This window comes from Mercenaria mercenaria, chromosome 2 (assembly GCF_021730395.1).
Source record: "Mercenaria mercenaria strain notata chromosome 2, MADL_Memer_1, whole genome shotgun sequence".
Lineage (NCBI taxonomy): Eukaryota > Metazoa > Mollusca > Bivalvia > Venerida > Veneridae > Mercenaria > Mercenaria mercenaria.
In genome coordinates this window covers 52,422,311-52,444,702 of record NC_069362.1, presented here as the reverse complement: position 1 = coordinate 52,444,702, position 22,392 = coordinate 52,422,311, and the positions used below count along the sequence as shown (strand labels likewise).

General features: G+C 37.1%; 1 protein-coding gene across 1 annotated transcript; it reads right to left on the bottom strand.

Moving 5' to 3' along the window:
• Positions 1-1,614: 1,614 nt before the first annotated feature.
• On the bottom strand, positions 1,615-21,948 carry LOC123563970 (H/ACA ribonucleoprotein complex subunit 1-like). The gene is made up of 7 exons (XM_053536638.1): positions 21,790-21,948; positions 20,261-20,326; positions 19,166-19,314; positions 15,820-15,879; positions 9,612-9,699; positions 8,273-8,299; positions 1,615-6,735 (listed from the first exon to the last, which is right to left on the bottom strand). The coding sequence occupies exons 1-7, from the start codon at positions 21,911-21,913 to the stop codon at positions 6,590-6,592; spliced, it is 660 nt and encodes a 219-aa protein (XP_053392613.1). The 5' UTR covers positions 21,914-21,948; the 3' UTR covers positions 1,615-6,589.
• Between the last annotated feature and the right edge of the window lie 444 nt (positions 21,949-22,392).

Sequence of the window (22,392 nt, the reverse complement as noted above, 5' to 3'; positions counted from 1 at the left end):
CTCAAAGTCAATAGGGGTCATCTGCTGGTGATGACCAACCTCCCTATCAACTTTCATGGTCCTAGGCCCAAGTATCCTTGAGTTATCATCTGGAAACTGTTTAACTGTTCAGTGTCACTGTGACCTTGACCTTTGACATACTGACCTCAAAATCAATAGGGGTCATCTGCTGGTGATGACCAACTTCCTTATCAACTTTCATGGTCCTAGGCCCAAGCGTTCTTGAGTTATCCTCCGGAAACGGATTGGTCTACATATCAACCGACCGACTGACATCTGCAAAACAATATACCCCTCCTTCGAAAGGGGCATAACTAGGGGTGATTAATATCTTTGATACAAGGGTAGTATAATGTTGTAAACATGACCTTTGACCTTTAAGTGTGACCTTAATTGTACCTAGTGACCTGGCTTGTGCATTCTACTGTCTTCTGGATGCTAATGTTACGCAATTTATTTCAGTGATTTAAAAGATATTCAATGGACACAAATTTGAGCAATTTGATCTTCGACTTCTATGTGTGACCATGACCTTGAACCTAGTGACCTAGGTAGTGTGATCGACAGGTTCACAATTAATGCATTTTATGAAAATCTTTCCAGTGGTTAAGAATATATCTGTGACCTTGACCTTGTCAGATCTAGTGACCTGCGTTGCATGCTCTGCACTGTGATATCAATGTTTGATGCCAGTTTTGTGAAAATCTTCCAAGTGGTTTAGAAGGTATGGTGTGGATAAGAATTTCAGTTATTTAGTGACCTTGACAATGGACAGTGTAACCTGGGATATACACTGCACACGTCTTGTTGAAGTAAACAACTGATACTAGTTTTATAAAAATCTTCTATGTAGTTTAGAAAATAGTGAGCAGCCACAGGGTGTAGCTGTTTGACTTTTGACCTCCAAATATGACCTTGCCCTTAAACTGAGCGACCTCAGTTTCATGCAATAATTCTTGCAGGTCTTACAAAAATCTTCCCAGCAGTCAAGAAGATATGAACCAGACATGAAAACAGAAGGATATATAGACTTACAAACCAGCGGACGGACAGACTAGCAGGACTCCAATATAGCCCACACATACTTTGTATTTTCGGGTATAATAATTCTGACTCGGTACTAAGTTATTAAGAGGACACTAAATTTTGCGTAATTCAAGGGTCAGAGACTTGGAGGATATCAAACTTGGCCGAGATATTATGCCCATAACCATTGCGCATGATGAAGTTTGGATAAGAGCTCAAGTAAGAGAGCATGCATCTTTTAAGGATGGCACTCGTTGCCGTAACTGGTCCCATAATACTTTACAGGTAAGGGTTCCACTCATATGGCTTGAGCAAATACAATTTATCAATCTGTATTCTTGTTACATTCTTCATAAACACAAAAATCAACAACACCATATGTAGTGTTTTTTCATAGATTATTATTAACTTCCAACGTTTCGGCATTTAGCCTTCATCAGGGAAGAATAACGATATCCATTTTTGTTCACAATTTACTTACATTCTTCCTGATTGTTCTAAAGTAAGGCAGAAATTCATCATTTATGAATAAACACTGAATGTTCTACTGGCTCCATCCCAGTTGTTTTTACAGAAAAAACAGACACATTATAAATCATCAGTTATTTATTTTTGCACAATATTTGCATATTATGTCTACAAACAGTATATATCATTCAGACAAAAACAACAATATAAAATCAATTGAGGCAATGGCCATGAAAAATTCTAAAGCCACTGGTTGTCAACATTCTATAGTATAAGTAAACGGGTGTGAAAAATTCTATCTTTTGCATAAACTGCTTTTGTATACTTATTCATGTAAAAGTTCACACAAAAATTTTATTCGCCATGGTTTTTATAATTTAAATGGCAAAAAACAATAGATTTCAGAAATCCCTAATGCCAAGAAGAAATATAAGTTTTTGTTTTCATTAATTATACCAACAGATGTATCTTTAATTAAAGGCCAGCTGCTTTGAAATTAAAATTGAAGAAGTTGGATTTTTTTACAACAAAAACTACGCAAGTGAGGTAAAAACATACTAGTACTTGCATAGACTGTTAGTTACAAGTTTTAGTAAAGATAGTATAATGTTACAACTTTTAACATGTGAAAACTGAACTGATCAGAATGAGATAAATTCACACAATGTAGCCTTTTTAATACAATTCATGTCTAACAAAGATTCAAGAATAATTTATTCTTTTAATTTCATATAAAAGGGCTTTCAAAACATCAGCTAAGGCTAAATCCACTGTTAGCAGAGAAACAAGAGCTGTCACAGGAGACAGCGCGCTCAACTATTTCGATGCTAGATAGTGTGAGGAAGCTGGAGCTGTCACTGGAGTGTTTAATGACTCCAATGTGGATGAAGATATTGGATAGTAACTCCAGTCTGTGTCAAAAATATTAAGTAATAAGAGAGATAGTGTATCCAGACACTAAATAAATATAATTCTAAACAAAAAGGGGGCATAATTCATAAAATAATGGTGCAAGAGTTCTGCACCTTGTGTAATATGATTCGGGTGATAATGTGGAACAACTACTTCAAGTTCGAATTAAATCCATTTAGTAATAACTGAGATACAGTGAAAATGTATCCAAATTAACCTTAAATTCTAAGTAAAAGGGGGTATAATTCATGAAAAATTGGTGCAAGAGTTATGCACCTTGTGTCATATGATGTGTGTGATAGGTGGAACAACTATTTTAAGTCTGAATCAAATCCATTTCGTAATAACTGAGATAAAGTGAAAGTGCATCAAAACTTTATAGCGACTGGCCTCCAGATCGTTCGACAACAAAAAAAAATTTAATTTCTTTTAGGTAGCTTGAAATAAATGCTATATTTCTTAAGAAGGCTTTAAAACTTAATTACTGACAAACTTTATGTTACGGAAACACATGAGAATTTGCTGTTTTTACGATGAAAATCGAAAAGCATTTGTCACGCTTTTACTCCAGGTAAACTGTCTCAATTATAAATATCTATATTTTTAAGTCATTATTCACCTCCTCAGCTATATTGGTTACAACGATGGGAAAATGTCTTTATATCTGCGGTGGTCTGGGGTTTGATTCCCCACACAGTCATCTTTCTTTCTTGATTTGGAATTCTTAGAATATTTTAGAAACAAAAATTCATTTTCTAATGTTCATAATATGACCAAACTTCAATTTGAAAGAAAGATTATTTTTAGCCAAATATGGAGGTCAGTGCCTTTAACAAGAAATTCTAAGTAAAATGGGGAATAATTCATGAAATATCGGTGCAAGAGTTATGGCCCTAGTGTCATATGATGTGAGTGATGATGTTGAACAACAATTTTAAGTTTGAATCAAATCCATTTAGTAATAACGGAGATAGAGTGAAAGTGTAACAAAACTTTAACCTGAAATTCTAAGTAAAAAGGGGGATAATTCATTAAAGGTGGATAATCAGATTTTGGCCATGTAACGGATTTGTTCGAAACTTTAGCATCTGATCATTTACACTCATTTATGTTCACTTAACACTTAATACAAATTAGATTTTCACTGGAGGTATTTTTAAAATTTCATTTTCCTATCCTGGTTGCCCAACCAAGATAGAGTTATTTTATCATAAGTATAAATTTGATAAACATACTTTGCCTAAGGAAATGTATAAGTATATTAGACATATTGTAATATATTTGTAAAATATTTGCATTAAAAATGATGTATTTAGATGGAATTCATTAGAAACGCAAGTTTGAAAAATTATTATTACCTCCCTTTGCCTATCTTGGTTGCGCAACCAAGATAGATTGGAAATAAATGAATTCAGAAGCTACACACAGCTTTTAAACTTGCATTTTGGTTCAGATTGTTCAATAGTTGATATGTCTATCAAATTCAAATGTAAAACTAGACATTGTATCGAAATAAAAAGAAATACCCAGCTTTTTATATACTTTCATATTAAAGGGGAGTAATTACAAAATTTTATAAAAATAATAAAATATACATTTCAAATAGGAATCTAACTCTATGTAATCGATCTTTTTGTTCCTTAAATAATTCTCTACCAGAATATGCAAAAAGTAAAAAATGTCATTAAATGTTGTTTAAATGTGATTGACCACCTTTAAACATTGGTACCAAAGTCATTGACCTTGTGTCATATGATGTGGAACAACTACTTTCAGTTTGAAACAAATCCATCAAGTAATTACAGAGATAAAGAGAAAGTGCATAAAAACTTTAACCAAAGTGCGGATGGGGAAGTATGCAGACGCCAAGTCGAGTAGGAAAGCTCTCCATACTTTGTATAGTCCAGCTAAAAATAACTTATTTCAAAGAATGTAAGTTTATTTATGGAGATTCCATGTTAAGATCTTGTGTACCTCTACTACTTACACTAGACCGTTAAAAACAGTAGAAACTCTACAAAAAAACTAAAGATTAGTATATATTCCTTGTTTGAGCTTAAAAAATCATTTACAAACAAATATTATGTAAAACAAGAGCTCGTAGAACACGAAATGCCCCCTTGATGCAATCAGTAATTGCACAAGAAACAGAATTATTTGGTCACAGTGCACTGGATGTTTGACGTATTGACCTCAAATCAATAATTATGGGTCATTTACCGATCACAGGTAAACTCTGTATCAAATGTGATCTTAGACCAAAGTATTTTCCAGTTATTTGGCCAAAAAAGTTCAACTGTTCTGATCATGATCATTGACCAACTGACCTCAAAATCAATAGGGGTCATCTGCTGGTCATGACCAACCTTCATATCTACATTTAAAATCCTAGGCCAAAGTGCTCTTGAGTTACCATCCAGAAACCGTTTAATTGTTCCGGGTTGCTGTGACCTTGACCTTTGGCCTCAAAATCAATAGGGGTCATCTACTAGTCATGATCAACATCTCTATTAAGTTTCATGATTCTAGGCTTAAGCATTCTTAAGTAATAGTCCGGAAACTGTTTAACTGTTCCGGGTCATTGTGTCCTTGACCTTTGACCTCAAAATCAATAGGGGTCATCTGCTGGTCCTAACCATCCTCCCTATCAACTTTCATGATCCTTGACCAAAGTGATTATCTAGTTATCACCTGGCAACTATTTAACTGTTCCGAGTCACTGTGACCTTGATGTATCACCTACTGTCATCTGCTGTTAATGGCCAACCTTCCTTTCAACTTTCACCATCTAGGCAAAAGCGTTCTTCAGTTATCATTCGGAATCCGTGTAACTATTCCGGGTCACTGTGACCTTGACCTTTGAGCAACTAACCTCAAAATCAATAGGAGTCATCTGCTGGTCATGACCGACCTACACATCAACTTTCATGATCCTAGGTCCAAGCATTCTTGAGTTATCATCTGGAAACCAACTGGTCTACAGACCGACCGACATACCAACCGACCGACATCTGCAAAACAATATACCCTACCTCCTTCACAGGGGGGCATAAAAAAGTAGATACCTCCACCAAAGAAATGAGTGTGACTACAATTTTCATACCTAAACACACATGTAACAAGTATTAAAATCAAAAGTCGGAAGAAAAAAACTTCTTTAAATGCTAACCACAATGCAAATGTAACAAGAGGGCCATGATGACCAAAGATCACTCACTCGAGTTTCACAGCTTAAGGTAGTTCTGACTCGGCATATGGAAATGAAAGTAATTTTATGAATGAATGGCAACCTGTGAGTAAATTTATTAAATGGCAATATTATCATCTTTCTCGAGAACAAGAGCCGTCATTATAAGTGACAAATGCCCCCGAATCATGCCTGCCCAAGAATGCTACAGCTGTATATGTAAAATATGCCAGAATAGTTTAGGTGTGAATTCTAAGCCACAATTATGACACTTGAAAATGCTCCATGTTCTATAATGATATGAAATGCAGACATCAAATTGTGACCTTGACCTGACAGACCAAGGTCACAGGTACTACACACCTTACAATAATGTATCTAAAGTCTTGGTAAATTTCACTGACCTTGAAGGTGAAACCCTTCAGAGGTCACAGTTCTAAATCGGCTATAGCTGCTTACATACACTATGTGAAATACATGCACTTTACCAGGTTTTCCATAAATAATAATATTTGTTGTTCAGAGGATGTACTATGTTGAAGTTAATTTACTATAAATAATTTTGATGAGAAAGAAACATGCTGCCTTTGTATGAAAGTGTTTGCTCTAGCAGTGTCGTCATAGTAAGGTCATAATGTACATAAGTGGTGTTTAAAAATCATTTCAAATTCAAACCAAAAATACAAACAGTCATTTATTCCAAACTAAATTTTGAGTATCGCATTTTCATTCAGTAAGTGAGCCGACTGTTCCAGGGGGTACCTGAGCTCTGAGGCAAAGAATGGAAATCATTTATCTTTCTTGCATTTCATGTAAGATAATCTTGACTAATAAGAACTGTCAAGGACATACTGCATGTCCTTTACCTCTAGTCTCTAGCATCTCCTGGTATGAACACATGTCACAACTTCCCACAATTGCCTCTAAACAGCCTGTTTTAATAGCTTACATTGGTCAAAGAGGCTAAAAAATAATACAAATATTAAATTTTTCACTTCAGAATCTTTTAAACCCTCCTCCTCTCCCTCCTCCCCCACCCCCTCTGCCACCAAATCCACCTCGGCCTCCCCGGAATCCTCCACCACCACCACCTCGTCCACCACGGAATCCACCTCCTCTACCTCCGCCACGACCTCCACGTCCTGAAACGAGGAAACAAAAAATAAAGCAATGCAAACTGAAATGATAACAACCAACAGGCAGAACTTTAACCAAATTTTCCAAGTGAAATAAGGGCCATATGAGAGTAGAATGTTTTGTGTGATGCTTCAGTCCAATATATGTAGTTGTTTCTGAGATACAGCTTGACAGTAAAGTTGCATATACAACTTTAACTAAATGTCTAAGTCTAAAAATATAAGATTCTTTCACTGGTTGTAGGTGCAGATAGGAATATTCGGCCTCGAGGGTAACTGTTTAGGCGGTAACGAGGCTCCTTGCCGAGTTACCGCCTAAACAGTTACCCGAGAGCCGGATATTTCCACCTGCACCTATAACCAGTGACACAATCTTTTTCTTGCATACCGATTTCAAGAAATAATAATAAAAATAAAATCAATCGAAAGGCTTTCCTTTTAGAACTATTTCTTATGGCAGTGTATTAAAACAAAGCGCAGGAAACCAACGTCCGTAAACAAGAAAGACGTCATGACGTTTCAAAACAACCATGTTTAGTTTGGGTTTTGTTTTATCATTTGCAGCATAACGTTATAAATTTTTGATAAAATAACGTGATTTGAATCAAGAAATATACTATCAGGAACCAACAGGAACTGTCAAGGTATTGAATTTTTATTCCGTTCTATAAATAAAATATAAATTACTACATAAATCTTCTACATATATGTAGTTCGTTATACGTCATTTACAGCACAAGAGTGTAAGATGGATTTTTCCAGCACCGGTAAAGATACCGGAAATCAAAATCAGGAGTTATCTCACTTGGTTATTTCAGCAGGTTTGATGACTAGGAAGCACTGTTTCAAGTTTCAATCAAAAACATGAAGTTGTTACAGAGATACAGCTAGATAGTTTGTTGGAAACAAAAATAAGTCGAAAAGGGCCATAATTTGTATTAAATTCAACAAGAGTGATGTAACTTGCTTATTTCAGTAGGTTTTATACCAGGAAGCCCTGTATGAAGTTTCAATCCATGAAACGGTTACTAAGATATGATCTTTCAAAAGCAATGGCGATGCATTGGTGAGAAAAATAGCTGAGAAAAATAGCTATCAATATTCAAATTAGTAGGTCCTTAACATTTCTAAATGTACCTGATATAATATTTGATAGTGTTTGTAAACTATACAATATACTGGGTTGACTGGGTTTAACACTGATTTTCAACAGTAATTCTGAAAGGTAGGACAGCAAGTTAACCAGACAAGTGCTCCTTGATTCTGTACCAATAACAGACCTTTTCTGGGTATGTAACTGACAACTTCCATACACGATTCTGAGCTAGAGGGTGACTGATCTGTCTTTGGATCAGAGTATGACATATTGACAGAGCAGACCTAACTGACTTAAACCTTCTAACACTTTTATCAGTGTATCCTTTCAGCAACACTGAACATAACAATGATTAGTTAGGTAGAAAGCTTGTACCAACTGGCTAATGCATTTCCAATGGATTGTTCTTAAGATTGTAAATAATAGACAAAAGTAAAATCTGCGTACCTCCTCCACCCCTGCCTCCACCTCGACCTGAAATACAGTACCAAAACCATCAGTTACCTGTAAATGGTTAATGTAAGAACAAAGTGACAACTGAGTAAAAGTAAGAAAGTGGAACGAACAATCAACTATGGATGGTCATAAAATTGATTTACTAATGACAAGCATTATTTATGAAACAGATTGCCAAAATGGCTGCATTTCTTCATGCTTATCACAAGCTTAGAAAATCAATCATGTACATTTACAGCAACAAAAACAAGAGCTGTCTCCATAGGATGACATATGCCCCCGATGGCACTTTGAATGAGTAGTTATGGCCGATGTTAGAGTTTAGGACCTTTGACCTACGGAGCTGGGTCTTGCGCGCAACACGTCGTCTTACTGTGTCACACATTCATGCGTAGTTATTTTAAAATCCATGCATGAATGACAAAGATATGGACCGGACACGCCCATCAATGCACTATCATGAAAAATGACCTTTAACGTCTAAGTGTGACCTTGACCTTTGAGCTACGGACCTGGGTCTTGCGCGCGACACGTCGTCTTACTGTGGTACACATTCATGCCAAGTTATTTGAAAATCCATCCATGGATGACAAAGATATGGACCGGACACGCCCATCAATGCACTATCCTTTAAAGTCTAAGTGTGACCTTGACCTTTGAGCTACGAACCTGGGTCTTGCGCGCGACAGGTCGTCTTACTGTGGTACACATTCATGCCAAGTTATTTGAAAATCTATCCATCGATGACAAAGATATGGACCGGACACGCCCATCAATGCACTATCCTTTAATGTCTAAGTGTGACCTTGACCTTTGAGCTACGGACCTGGGTCTTGCGCGCGACACGTCGTCTAACTGTGGTACACATTCATGCCAAGTTATTTGAAAATCCATCCATCGATGACAAAGATATGGACCGGACACGCCCATCAATGCACTATCCTTTAATGTCTGTGACCTTGACCTTTGAGCTACGGACCTGGATCTTGCGCGCTACATGTCGTCTTACTGTGGTACACATTCATGCCAAGTTATTTGAAAATCCATCCATCGATGACAAAGATATGGACCGGACACGAAAATTGCGGACAGACTGACAGACCGACAGACGGTTAAAAAACTATATGCCTCCCTTCAGGGGCATAAAAAAAGGATTGTGACTGTATGATATCCCTATTCTTTCCATGGAATATATATGTAGTTGTGCAATAAACCTACTTTAACCAAAGGCTATAAAATAAGCTATCAAGAATAAAAATGACTTCGCAAAGACCAAAGACCTGAATAAACATTGCGTACTGTGACAATTAAGGAGGAAATAAACACTTACCACCACCCCTACCACCTCCACGTCCACCTCTTTTTGGTTGTTCAAGAAACCTCTGTAGGGGTAACAACTTGTATGGGTCTATGTAAAACTGCAATATACAGAAGAAATTATCATCCAATAAACTATAGCAGTAAAATACAAAGAATACATTATATCTTCCATGTATTTATCTGTTTATTACATGTATACCTATAACATAGTAAGAAAAGTTTAGTATACCTTTTTAGCTCACCTGAGTTATTGTGATCGCTTGATGTCCGGCGTCTGTCTGTCGTCTGTCAACATTTAGCTTATGTGTGCGATAGAGGCTGTATTTTTCAACTGATCTTCATGAAATTTTGTCAGAATGATTATCTTGATGAAATCTAGGCCGAGTTTGAAAATGGGTCATCTGGGGTCAAAAACTAGGTCACTAGGTCAAATCAAAGAAAAACCTTGTACAGTATGCGGTAGAGGCTGTATTTTTCAATTGATTTTCATGAATTTTGGTCAGAATGATAATCTTGATGAAATCTAGGCCAAGTTCGAAAATGGGTCATCTGGTGTCAAAAACTAGGTCACTAGGTTAAATCAAAGAAAAACCTTGTGTATGCGATAGAGGCTGTATTTTTCAATTGATCTTCATGAAATTTTGTCAGAATGATTATCTTGATAAAATCTAGGCCGAGTTTGAAAATGGGTTAACTGAGGTCAAAAACTAGGTCACTAGGTCAAATCAAAGAAACACCTTGTGTATGCGATAGAGGCTGTATTTTTCAATTGATCTTCATGAATTTTGGTCAGAATGATTGCCTTGATGAAATCTAGGTCAAGTTCGAATATGGGTCATCAGGGGTCAAAAACTAGGTCATTAGGTCAAATCAAAGAAAAACCTTTTGTATGCAATAGGGGCTGCATTTTACACCGGATCTTCATGAAATTTGATCAGAATGTTTGTCTGGATGAAATATAGAAGATTGAATATGGGTCATCTACGGTCAAAAAATTGGTCACCCGGTCAAATTAAAGAAAAATCTTGTGTACGCAATAGGGGCTGCATTTTACACACGATATTCGTAAAATTTAGTCAGAATGATTGCCTTGATGAAATCTAGGTCAAGTCAGAATATGGGTCATCTGTGGTCAAAAACTAGGCCACTAGGTCAAATCAAAGAAAAACCTTGTGTATGCAATAGAGACTATATTTTTCAATTGATCTTCATGAAATTTGGTCAGAATGATAGCATTGATTAAATTAAGGTCAAGTTTGAATATGGGTCATCTGGGGTCAAGAACTAGGTCGCTAGGACAAATCAAAGAAAAATGTTTTGTATGCGATAGAGGCTGTATTTTTCAATTGAGGTTGATGAAATTTAGTAAATGCTGTTATATTTAATAAACGAAACCCATATGGAGCCCCTCGCAAAATGTCTACCTGGAAATTTCTGTGCGCTGATTGACTGTTGCCAAGGAAAACAATGACGGTGTTATAATAAGGGCAGACAATCCGTTTCTGTTTGGAATAAAAGTGATGGACAAGTTTGTCATTCGAAATGGTGGTTCGGGTGCGACTAGGTCAGAAAAAGAGCCCGAAAAACGGGAAGGTATTTGCATTTTTCAGAATAACTGGCTCTACAAGTTCAGTTGGCTGCAGAAAGATGAAGACAACATTCTCACATGTCAAGTATGCAAGTGTCAAGGATGTTTCCACACATGGTGGACAAATCTTCAAAGCACATTTCATGCATGTCCAAATACAAGTACAAAAGGCCTGCTTTATTTATTTTTTCCATGAACAAGTAGATTTAGTCTTTGGACAAGTAGATTCTTCAGCCAAACTTGTTTGTGGACAAGTGAAAAAAATTAGAAATTCCACACCCCTGCATAGTTTAACACAGCATTGTACTCTGTGAACAACTTTAACTAAAGTTTCAAAGTTTAAACATGGCATAACTAAGGTACAGTTACACATCTCGTAACACTGATCTACATTGTCATTATGAGCAAGAAGAGCAAATTTCAACTGAAAGAAGACATTGGACATCATAAAAACTTTAACACAAATTTCAAAGTTAAAAAGCAATTCTGTAAATAAGTATGCAAGTTGTGTAACACAACTTGTCACACTACAGTCATGATGGGCGAGTACAACAGCTTCCTTATTGAAACTGAAACTGAATAATTTGATTAAACGCCTATTTTTATACAATGATATATTCAATGGCATTGTACATAATAATAATAATTATTATTATAACAATATTAATAATGACAATAATAATAATAACTGCCTTATTGTAACAAACAGTCATGACCGCACCACTCCCCTTGAGGTCATTTTACCCCTATTGCGAATACCTGTGCTTAAAGCACCACATGGTACGCCCAGACGAGCTGCATACAGAGGTTCAAATCCCCCGGTTAATGGTGCCATCATATACTATTTAAGAAAGAAATACTACACACTACCCTACCCATAGAGTCTTACCAACAAGTTCGTTTAATTAAACAAACCTTGGAAATATAAATGTTGAAATGTAAAACCTTTTACAAAAATTTAAGAACTATCACCTGCTGTTTTCGCATAATAACAGCTATCAAAAAATTGAAAACAATGCCGCGAAATCTCTGAAATACAGTGTCTTAAGATTTTTTTGAATGTGTCAAGTGATTTACTTTTGCATAGTTTTAACGGCAGTTCATTCCAAAGTTTTGGACCAATAATACAGAAAATTCTATCATTGGATGTTTTGCACTTGTTGTATGGAACAACATAACGACATTCAGAATTTTCAGACGATCTCAAACCTTGTCTACTAGGAACATGTTTATAGTGCCTTCCCCAAACTTATTCTACTAACAGTGTTCAAAGCTAAATATAGAAGCTTGTAATGGTCCAATAAATCATAATATTAAAATACCAGAATGTATTATTGTCCAATTAATTATGATACCAAACTTATTCCAATTAATTGTTACAGAAAAACAAACAATGAATACCATGTTGTATTGGTGACTTGACACAAACTACTAAGCAGGAACTACCAACAAGTTTTATCTTTTACCAGCACAGGAAACGAAAACAAACATGTTACATCTGTGTCTGTGTAGAAAGCCTGTTTGGGGAAGGCTCTATAAACATGTTACATCTGTGCCTGTGTAGAAAGCCTGTTGGGGGAAGGCTCTATAAACATGTTACATCTATGCCTGTGTAGAAAGACTGTTGGGGGAAGGCTCTATAAACATGTTACATCTGTGCCTGTGTATAGACAGTTTGTTTGGGGAAGGCTCTATAAACATGTTACATCTGTGCCTGTGTGGAAAGTCTGTTTGGGGAAGGCTCTATAAACATGTTACATCTGTGCCTGTGTAGAAAGCCTGTTGGGGGAAGGCTCTATAAACATGTTACATCTGTGCCTGTGTATAGACAGTTTGTTTGGGGAAGGCTCTATAAACATGTTACATCTGTGCCTGTGTGGAAAGCCTGTTTGGGGAAAGCTCTATAAACATGTTACATCTGTGCCTGTGTGGAAAGCCTGTTTGGGGAAAGCTCTATATTAAACATGTTACATCTGTGCCTGTGTAGAAAGCCTGTTTGGGGAAGGCTCTATAAACATGTTACATCTGTGCCTGTGTAGAAAGCCTGTTTGGGGAAGGCTCTATAAACATGTTCATCTGTGCCTGTGTAGAAAGCCTGTTTGGGGAGGGCTCTATAAACATGTCACATCTGTGCCTGTGTAGAAAGCGGTTGGGGGAAGGCTCTATAAACATGTTACATCTGTGCCTGTGTTGAAAGCTTGTTGGGGGGAAAACTCTATAAACATGTTACATCTATGCCTGTGTGGAAAGCCTGTAGGGGGAAGGCTCTATAAACATGTTACATCTATGCCTGTGTGGAAAGCCTGTTGGGGGAAGGCTCTATAAACATGTTACATCTGTGCCTGTGTGGAAAGCCTGTTGGGGGAAGGCTCTATAAACAAGTTACATCTATGCCTGTGTGAAAAGCCTGTTTAGGGAAGGCTCTATAAACATTCACATCTGTGCCTGTGTAGAAAGCCTGTTGGGGGAAGGCTCTATAAACATGTTACATCTATGCCTGTGTAGAAAGCCTGTTGGGGGAAGGCTCTATAAATATGTTACATCTGTGCCTGTGTGGAAAGCCTGTTTGGGGAAAGCTCTATAAACATGTTACATCTGTGCCTGTGTGGAAAGCCTGTTTGGGGAAAGCTCTATATTAAACATGTTACATCTGTGCCTGTGTAGAAAGCCTGTTTTGGACCAATAATACAGAAAATTCTATCATTGGATGTTTTGCACTTGTTGTATGGAACAACATAACGACATTCAGAATTTTCAGACGATCTCAAACCTTGTCTACTAGGAACATGTTTATAGTGCCTTCCCCAAACTTATTCTACTAACAGTGTTCAAAGCTAAATATAGAAGCTGGTAATGGTCCAATAAATCATAATATTAAAATACCAGAATGTATTATTGTCCAATTAATTATGATACCAAACTTATTCCAATTAATTGTTACAGAAAAACAAACAATGAATACCATGTTGTATTGGTGACTTGACACAAACTACTAAGCAGGAACTACCAACAAGTTTTATCTTTTACCAGCACAGGAAACGAAAACAAACATGTTACATCTGTGTCTGTGTAGAAAGCCTGTTTGGGGAAGGCTCTATAAACATGTTACATCTGTGCCTGTGTAGAAAGCCTGTTGGGGGAAGGCTCTATAAACATGTTACATCTATGCCTGTGTAGAAAGACTGTTGGGGGAAGGCTCTATAAACATGTTACATCTGTGCCTGTGTGGAAAGCCTGTTTGGGGAAAGCTCTATAAACATGTTACATCTGTGCCTGTGTGGAAAGCCTGTTTGGGGAAAGCTCTATATTAAACATGTTACATCTGTGCCTGTGTAGAAAGCCTGTTTGGGGAAGGCTCTATAAACATGTTACATCTGTGCCTGTGTAGAAAGCCTGTTTGGGGAAGGCTCTATAAACATGTTCATCTGTGCCTGTGTAGAAAGCCTGTTTGGGGAGGGCTCTATAAACATGTCACATCTGTGCCTGTGTAGAAAGCCGGTTGGGGGAAGGCTCTATAAACATGTTACATCTGTGCCTGTGTTGAAAGCTTGTTGGGGGAAAACTCTTTAAACATGTTACATCTATGCCTGTGTGGAAAGCCTGTAGGGGGAAGGCTCTATAAACATGTTACATCTATGCCTGTGTAGAAAGCCTGTTGGGGGAAGGCTCTATAAACATGTTACATCTGTGCCTGTGTGGAAAGCCTGTTGGGGGAAGGCTCTATAAACAAGTTACATCTATGCCTGTGTGAAAAGCCTGTTTAGGGAAGGCTCTATAAACATTCACATCTGTGTCTGTGTAGAAAGCCTGTTGGGGGAAGGCTCTATAAACATGTTAAATCTATGCCTGTGTAGAAAGCCTGTTGGGGGAAGGCTCTATAAATATGTTACATCTGTGCCTGTGTGGAAAGCCTGTTGGGGAAGGGGCTCTATAAACATGTTACATCTGTGCCTGTGTAGAAAGCTTGTTGGAGGAAGGCTCTATAAAGTGGCAGAAAAGTTCTAATCTTGACCTCTGACATTTTGTTGTACAATTCATTTCTTCTTTTGGTTGGATTTAAGCTCACGGACAAAACTACAGGTTATACAAAATGAAGACCCAAGATGCCCCTGCAGGCATTATTTTAGGCTGGGGTCTGTACTGGTTATGACCAATGACCTATAAACTAGCTGGATGGCTTCCTCATGTTCTGAACCCAGTGGTGAGGGGCAATTGCCGTTTGTTTGTTTGTTTTGGGTTTAATGCCATTTTTCAACAGTATTTCAGTCATGTAACGGCCGGCAGTTAACCTAACCAGTGTTCCTGGATTCTGTACCAGTACAAACCTTTTCTCTGCAAGTAACTGCCAACTTCCCCACATGAATCAGAGGTGGAGGACTAATGATTTCAGACACAATGTCGTTTATCAAATAGTCACAGAGAACATACGCCCCGCCAGAGGATTGAACTCGCGACCCCGAGATCCGTAGACCGACGCTCTACCTACTGAGCTAAGCGGGCGGGCAATTGCCGTAGTTTTAAATGTAGTTGCATAGCAAATAGATAAATTTCAAATGCCATTGTTAACATCTAGTTGTTATAATTATGTATTTCTACAAAATGTCTAGTTTGTAATTTCAAAATAACTTACCTTTTGGTCTTTTGAAAATGATCCTGCTTTCATGTTCTCCGACAATTTTATTGAAAAGTACTATATAAATGTTAAGGGAAGTAATCAATTACCGAAAAATAATGTTCTATATCTTCTTAAATGAAATTCTTGTAGATAAATATGTTTATACATTTATTCACATGCAAAATATGTCTATTTAATTTAATGTTATATATTTACATTCACTCTACGTTTTGTACAGAAAGAAAACTATATTTATAATAGTAAAACAACATTGGTGCAATAATATCAAGAATGGCCCTTTCCATGAGACTGGTGTTGCCAAAACATTTTTTCAGAATTTGAGGACAGTGACCTTCAGACCTTGCAAAGCAACTTTTGGTGAACATCAATTAAGTGGCACATTGAAATATTTTTGCAATTTTCTTTTTTTGCTATGCAGTCCCTAAACTGGACAAAGTTTCCTCATTTTAAACAAGAGTGCCAGTGGCCCTATGTTTCATTTGAAACAAGAGAGCCAGTGGCCCTATGTTGTTCACCTGAAACTGACAATTTGAGCTTAAATATATGTATGACAGACTGTTTCATGAATGGTAACAACTGTCTTAAGTATAAAAGATTTTTCTATTTTAAGGTATGGTGACCCCTAAAATAAGACAAGCACAAGTGGAAGCATTTGAAACTAGAATTATGTCATTAGGACACAGAATCCCCCACAAACAGTGCCATCCTCTAAATAGCAAAGATTTTATAGTACTGACCATCTTCACATGAAGGATGTTCCACTCAAAGTTTGAAGCAAATTGTATTCAGATAAAGGTTGTGGATCTGAGCAACTCTGAATCCATTCCTTCAACAAGAGGGCCATGATGGCCCTATATCGCTCACCTGTTATCATTGCACTTGAGGACAAGAAGGTCCTCAGAAAAAATATCTAAGTCCAAAGGACAGGAACAACAAAGGGAAGAAATTTAACCAAAAGAAAAAAAAAATCTTAAAAGGTACAGATATGTCAAAATACACCTAAAAATTGGAGGTACCATCCATGTTGTACCACAGAAAAGTGGTCTCGGTTTTTCCCTACGGCCAATAATAAAAAAGTTACTAAAAATAAGCTATTTATAGTAATGTAAAAGGGAAGTCATTAAAAAGAAAATTATTGTAAGTGAACAAAAGAAGGATCTGCCAAATAAATCTGTTGACATAAATGAAATTTCAGATCAGTATCTTCATTAGTTACGGAGATATACCCATTTTTATTTGAAATAAAGGGAGGTAATTTGACATAAAATCATTCGATAGTTATCTACCCTGATTGGCTCAGTCCAACTAATGACAATAATGAAATTTCAAATAAGTCCTGTAAGTACTTACTGATATAAATCCATTTTGATTACAATCAGGGGAGGTAATCAGATATAAAATAACTCTGGAACCTACGATTGGATCTGATTTGTCATGGAATCCAAGATTTATTGTTGTTGAAGATATTTTGGAAGTTTTTATCAAATAAAACCATAAATGAAGTCTCTATATGGCTGCAAAAGCCAAAATAGCCAATTTTGGACCTTTAGGGGGCCATAACTCTGGAACCCATGATGGAATCTGGCCAGTTCAAGAAAGGAACCAAGATATTGTGGTGATACAAGTTGTGTGCAAGTTTGGTTAAAATCAAATCATAAATGAAGCTGCTATTGTGCAGACAAGGTCAAAATAGCTATTTCGGCCCTTTTTAGGGGCCATAACTTTGAAACCCATTAAGGGATCTGGCCGGTTCAACAAAGGAACTGAGATCTTATGGCGACACAAGTTTTGTGCAAGTTTGATTAAATTCAAATCATAAATGAAGCTGCTATTGCGCAGACAAGGTCAAAATAGCTAATTCTGGCCCTTTCAGGGGCCATAACTCTGAAACCCATAATGGGATCTCGCCAGTTCAAGAAAGGAATCAAGATCTTATAGTGATACAAGTTGTGTGCAAGTTTGGTTAAAATAAAATCATAAATGAAGCTGCTATTGTGCAGACAAGGTCAAAATAGCTAATTCTGGCCCTTTCAGGGGCCATAACTCTGGAACCCATAAAGGAATCTGGCCAGTTCAAGAAAAGAACCAAGATCTTATGGTGATACAAGTTGTATGTCAGTTTGGTAAAAATCAAATCATAAATAAAGCTGCTATTGTGCAGACAAGGTCAAAATAGCTAATTTTGGCCCTTTCAGGGGCCATAACTCTGGAACCCATAATGGGATCTGGCCAGTTCAAGAAAGGAACTGAGATCTTATGGGGATACAAGTTGTGTGTAAGTTTGGTTAAAATAAAATCATAAATGAAACCACTATCGTGCAGACAAGAAATTGTTGACGGACGGAGGCACACACGGACTGACGACGGACGAAGGGTGATCACAAAAGCTCACCTTGTCACTATTAAAAAAGACCATTATTTACGGTCATCTTCACATGAAAGTCCTTCATCTGTGAAACTTTCAAGCATACCCTTAAATAGTGTTTGAGGAGTTAGACAAATAAGGTTTTTCTTTATATTCTTTATAGTAAAACTATCAAAGGGCCATAACAGCAGTAAAAATAATCACAGCAAAAGTTCCTTTCTTTCAGGTCATCTGCACATCAAGCTTGTTCATCTGTGAAAGTTTGAAACAAATCAGGATAAAACTGTGGGAGGAGGTGGACACTCAAGATTTCTGGATGTGCAGACAAACAGACAGCACCAAAGCTACATGCCATCACAAATGTGGGGGCATAAAAAGTTAGGTGCTCTGTGGGATTTGAACCGCGACCCATCCCTTCCACAGCACAAAATGTAGCTTTGGCCAAACGCTCTAGACCACTGCAACACTGCGTAATTTTCTAAGTATACATATTAAATCAGTTATACTGACCTTGAACCTGACCCCAATGTCCCCATATGCAATCCCAGCCTTGGTTTTTCTAAAACCTACTTATATGCCAAGTTTAGTTTCAATCCATCAATCGAAAACTTAAGTTATTGAGTGAATACCGCTTTTTTCCCATTTTTAATAACAATGTCCTTGACCTTGGCTCTACTGATCCCAAATTCAATCCCAAACCTTGGTCTTACTATAAGCTCCCTATAGGCAAGATTGCAATTCAATATCTCAACCCAAACTAGTTACTGAACAGACACCAAATCTTCACGCTGCCCATCCATCCATCCATTCACCCAACAACATTGCCAATTCAATAACCAGGTTTCCAACTTGGTCAACATTAGATAAGAACAGCTCAAGTTTGGGAGGAGACTACTCTTGTAGATGCCATCTGCCCGCCATAGCTGCTCTAACTATTCCTGTAATATGTCCTGATTCCAGACATGAAAAGGATACAAAATCTCTGACTGGTCCAAATATTTCATCAACTTTCCCAACTTGCTGTTTGTTTTCAAGGAAAATTGGTGCATTGAAATATGGTACTTTCTCATTTGTGCATTTACAAACTAGATCATCTTCACAGGTGTGTGTCATTGCGCCTAATTCTAAAATAAACGAAAAGTTAGAAAGTCCTGGAATATCTGAGATAAATACCTGAAATAACCAACATGATGAGTAAATACCTAGAGGGACTGAGATAAATACCTGAAATAACCAACCTGACGAGTAAATACCTAGAGGGACTGAGATTAATACCTGAAATAACCAACATGACGAGTAAATACCTAGAGGGACTGAGATTAATACCTGAAATAACCAACATCATGAGTAAATACCTAGAGGGACTGAGATCAATACCTGAAATAACCAACATCATGAGTAAATACCTAGAGGGACTGAAATTAATACCTGGAATAGCTTACATGACGAGTAAATACCTAGAGGGACTGAGATTAATACCTGAAATAACCAACATGACAAGTAAATACCTAGAGGGACTGAGATTAATACCTGGAATAGCTTACATGATGAGTAAATACCTAGAGGGACTGAGATAAATACCTGGAATAGCTTACATGATGAGTAAATACCTAGAGGGACTGAGATTAATACCTGGAATAACCAACATGACGAGTAAATACCTAGAGGGACTGAGATTAATACCTGGAATAGCTTACATAAATAGCTGAAATTACTAAGAAAAACAACAAATTACAGAGATAAATGACAAGTACAAATCTGGTATAGCTGAGTTAAATGCAAAGTAAAATACCTAAAATAACTGGGATTCAAAATCTTTTCAAAAGACAGTAAATGCAATAAGTAACATTAAGTGATACAAAGACCTGTGTAGTCTGTATGATATATTTCTTAGTCCTACACAACAGTAACCAGATGCAAAGTGGAAGGAATTTAGCAATTCTTTATTACAATATGAATAATATTGACTTTAAAATTCATGTAATTATGATAGACATGCACCTTAAAAGACAACTCAATAGAAAAAGCAAGCACTGTAAAATCCATAGGCATGGATCTACAGATACATACCAACTACAGATTCTGGTGGTCCTTGATCATACCCTCTATTAAAACCACCTCCACCTCCACGGCCACCTGTAAATACACACAAAATAAGCTGAGATTGATATTATGGTTTTTCTGTTTTCTCCTTTACCTCTACCAGACAATACGTTTAGCTTAACTCGACACAAAACTCCTTCAAGCAGTTTCAACATAACATCAGTTTCAGTTTCTTTCTTCCAGACACTGGTCTTTTCTAAGTAAACTTCACTGATCAGTATATAATGCTATTTCAACTACTGTTTATATGGTTTTACTAACTGAAAGGGTTACATAATGGTTAACAAAAGCTGTCACTAATGGTGACAAATGCCCCCGCAGCGCCTTGACATTTGACCTGGTGACCCCAAAGTCAGTAGGAGTCGTGTACTCAATAAGCACTATCAGCATGTGAAGGTTGAAGGTCCTGGGTGCAGTGGTTTGCGAATAAAGTGCCTTCATGCAAAAAGTTAACATTGTGACGAACGAACAGACGGACAGTTGAAAACTAATATGCCTCCCTTCGGGGGCATAAAAACATGAAACATTTAGAGAATGCTACAAAGATGAAAATTCATCTCACAATTCTGACATAAACTGTCCCTTGCAATAAAGGATTTTATGCTTAAAATTTTAGCAACAAAAAAAATCCACCCCAACACATGTCAGAGTCTCTGAGAAGTTAATGAAATGCCGCTGAAATAAAGTACTTCATGTGTAGAAAATGATTACGAAATTTCATCTTTTATATACTTATAAGTAATATAAGGTATACTTTAGAAAAGTTCCCAAACGTGGTTTATCGTAGAATAACCCATGTTTCGAGTTCTTATGCGTAAGAATATATCACGAAGGCCGTAGGCCTGAGTGATATATTGTTTCGCATAAGAATGAAAAACTCGGGTTATTCTATGATAAACCACACCTGCAAAATATCAAAGCAATATCTCAATGGACTTTGAAAATAATTGGGGTGGTACGCAAACTTTAACATTTATTCTAAGTCGAAAAGGGGCCATAATTCAGTCAAAATGCTTGGTAGAGTTGCCTCCTCCTTTTTACAGACTGTGGTCATGATGGTAAACAAGTATGAAAAATATCAAAGCAATATCTCAATGGACTTTGAAAATATTTGGGGTGGTACACAACCTTTAACATTTATTCTAAGTCGAAAAGGGGCCAAATTCAGTCAATGCTTGATAGAGTTGCCTCCTCCTTTCTACAGACTGGGGTCATGATGGTAAACAAGTATGCAAAATATCAAAGCAATATCTCAATGGACTTTGAAAATATTTGGGGTGGTAGGCAAACTTTAACATTTGTGTGACGCTCATGGTAACGCCGAGGCAAGTAAGATAGCTCCCCTATTCTTCGAATAGTCAAGCTAAAAAGGTATGTGGAAGGATGCTAAAAGCTTGACTTTCATAGCAGGCTTTCATTGCACATTTTTGCACTATTTATTTTAGCTTCAGCTTCCACTTTAAGTAGAGAGTAGGACATCACTGAAAATCACTTACCCCTGAAACCTCCTCTGTCTCCGCCTCTTCCTCTAAACCCACCACCTCTACCTCCACCTCTACCTCCGCCCCGGTCGCCTCCACCTCGGCCTCTAAATCCTCCACCACGATCACCAAAACCCATTTCTATCTGTTGTTTTTATCTGTAATGGTACATGTCATTTTGAATATGTCGTACAATAGATCATCATAATACTGCTTTTTTCAAATTTAGTATGTTGGGAGTAAAGTTTGGGGAGGTTACTGTAAGGGATAACAAGAAACCAAGAAATAAAACGTGATATTATTAGTAAGAGAAATTAAGAAATGTAACAAAAATAATGTGTGTGTGTGTGAGTGTGTGTGTGTGTGTGTGTGAGGGGCGGTGGGGGGAAACATGAAGCAACAACAATATAAGACAAAAGAATGCAAAAAAATATTCTTGCTTGGAAAGTGGTGGATGGGGGCAATGGAAAAGAGGGAGGGGGAAAAGTATTAGAGTGTAGAAGTTAGGGAAGTAATATGAGGTATACTTAAGAAAAGTTCCCAATCGTGGTTTATCGTAGAATAACCCATGTTTTGAGTTCTTATGCGTAAGAATATATCACAAAGGCTGTAGGCCTT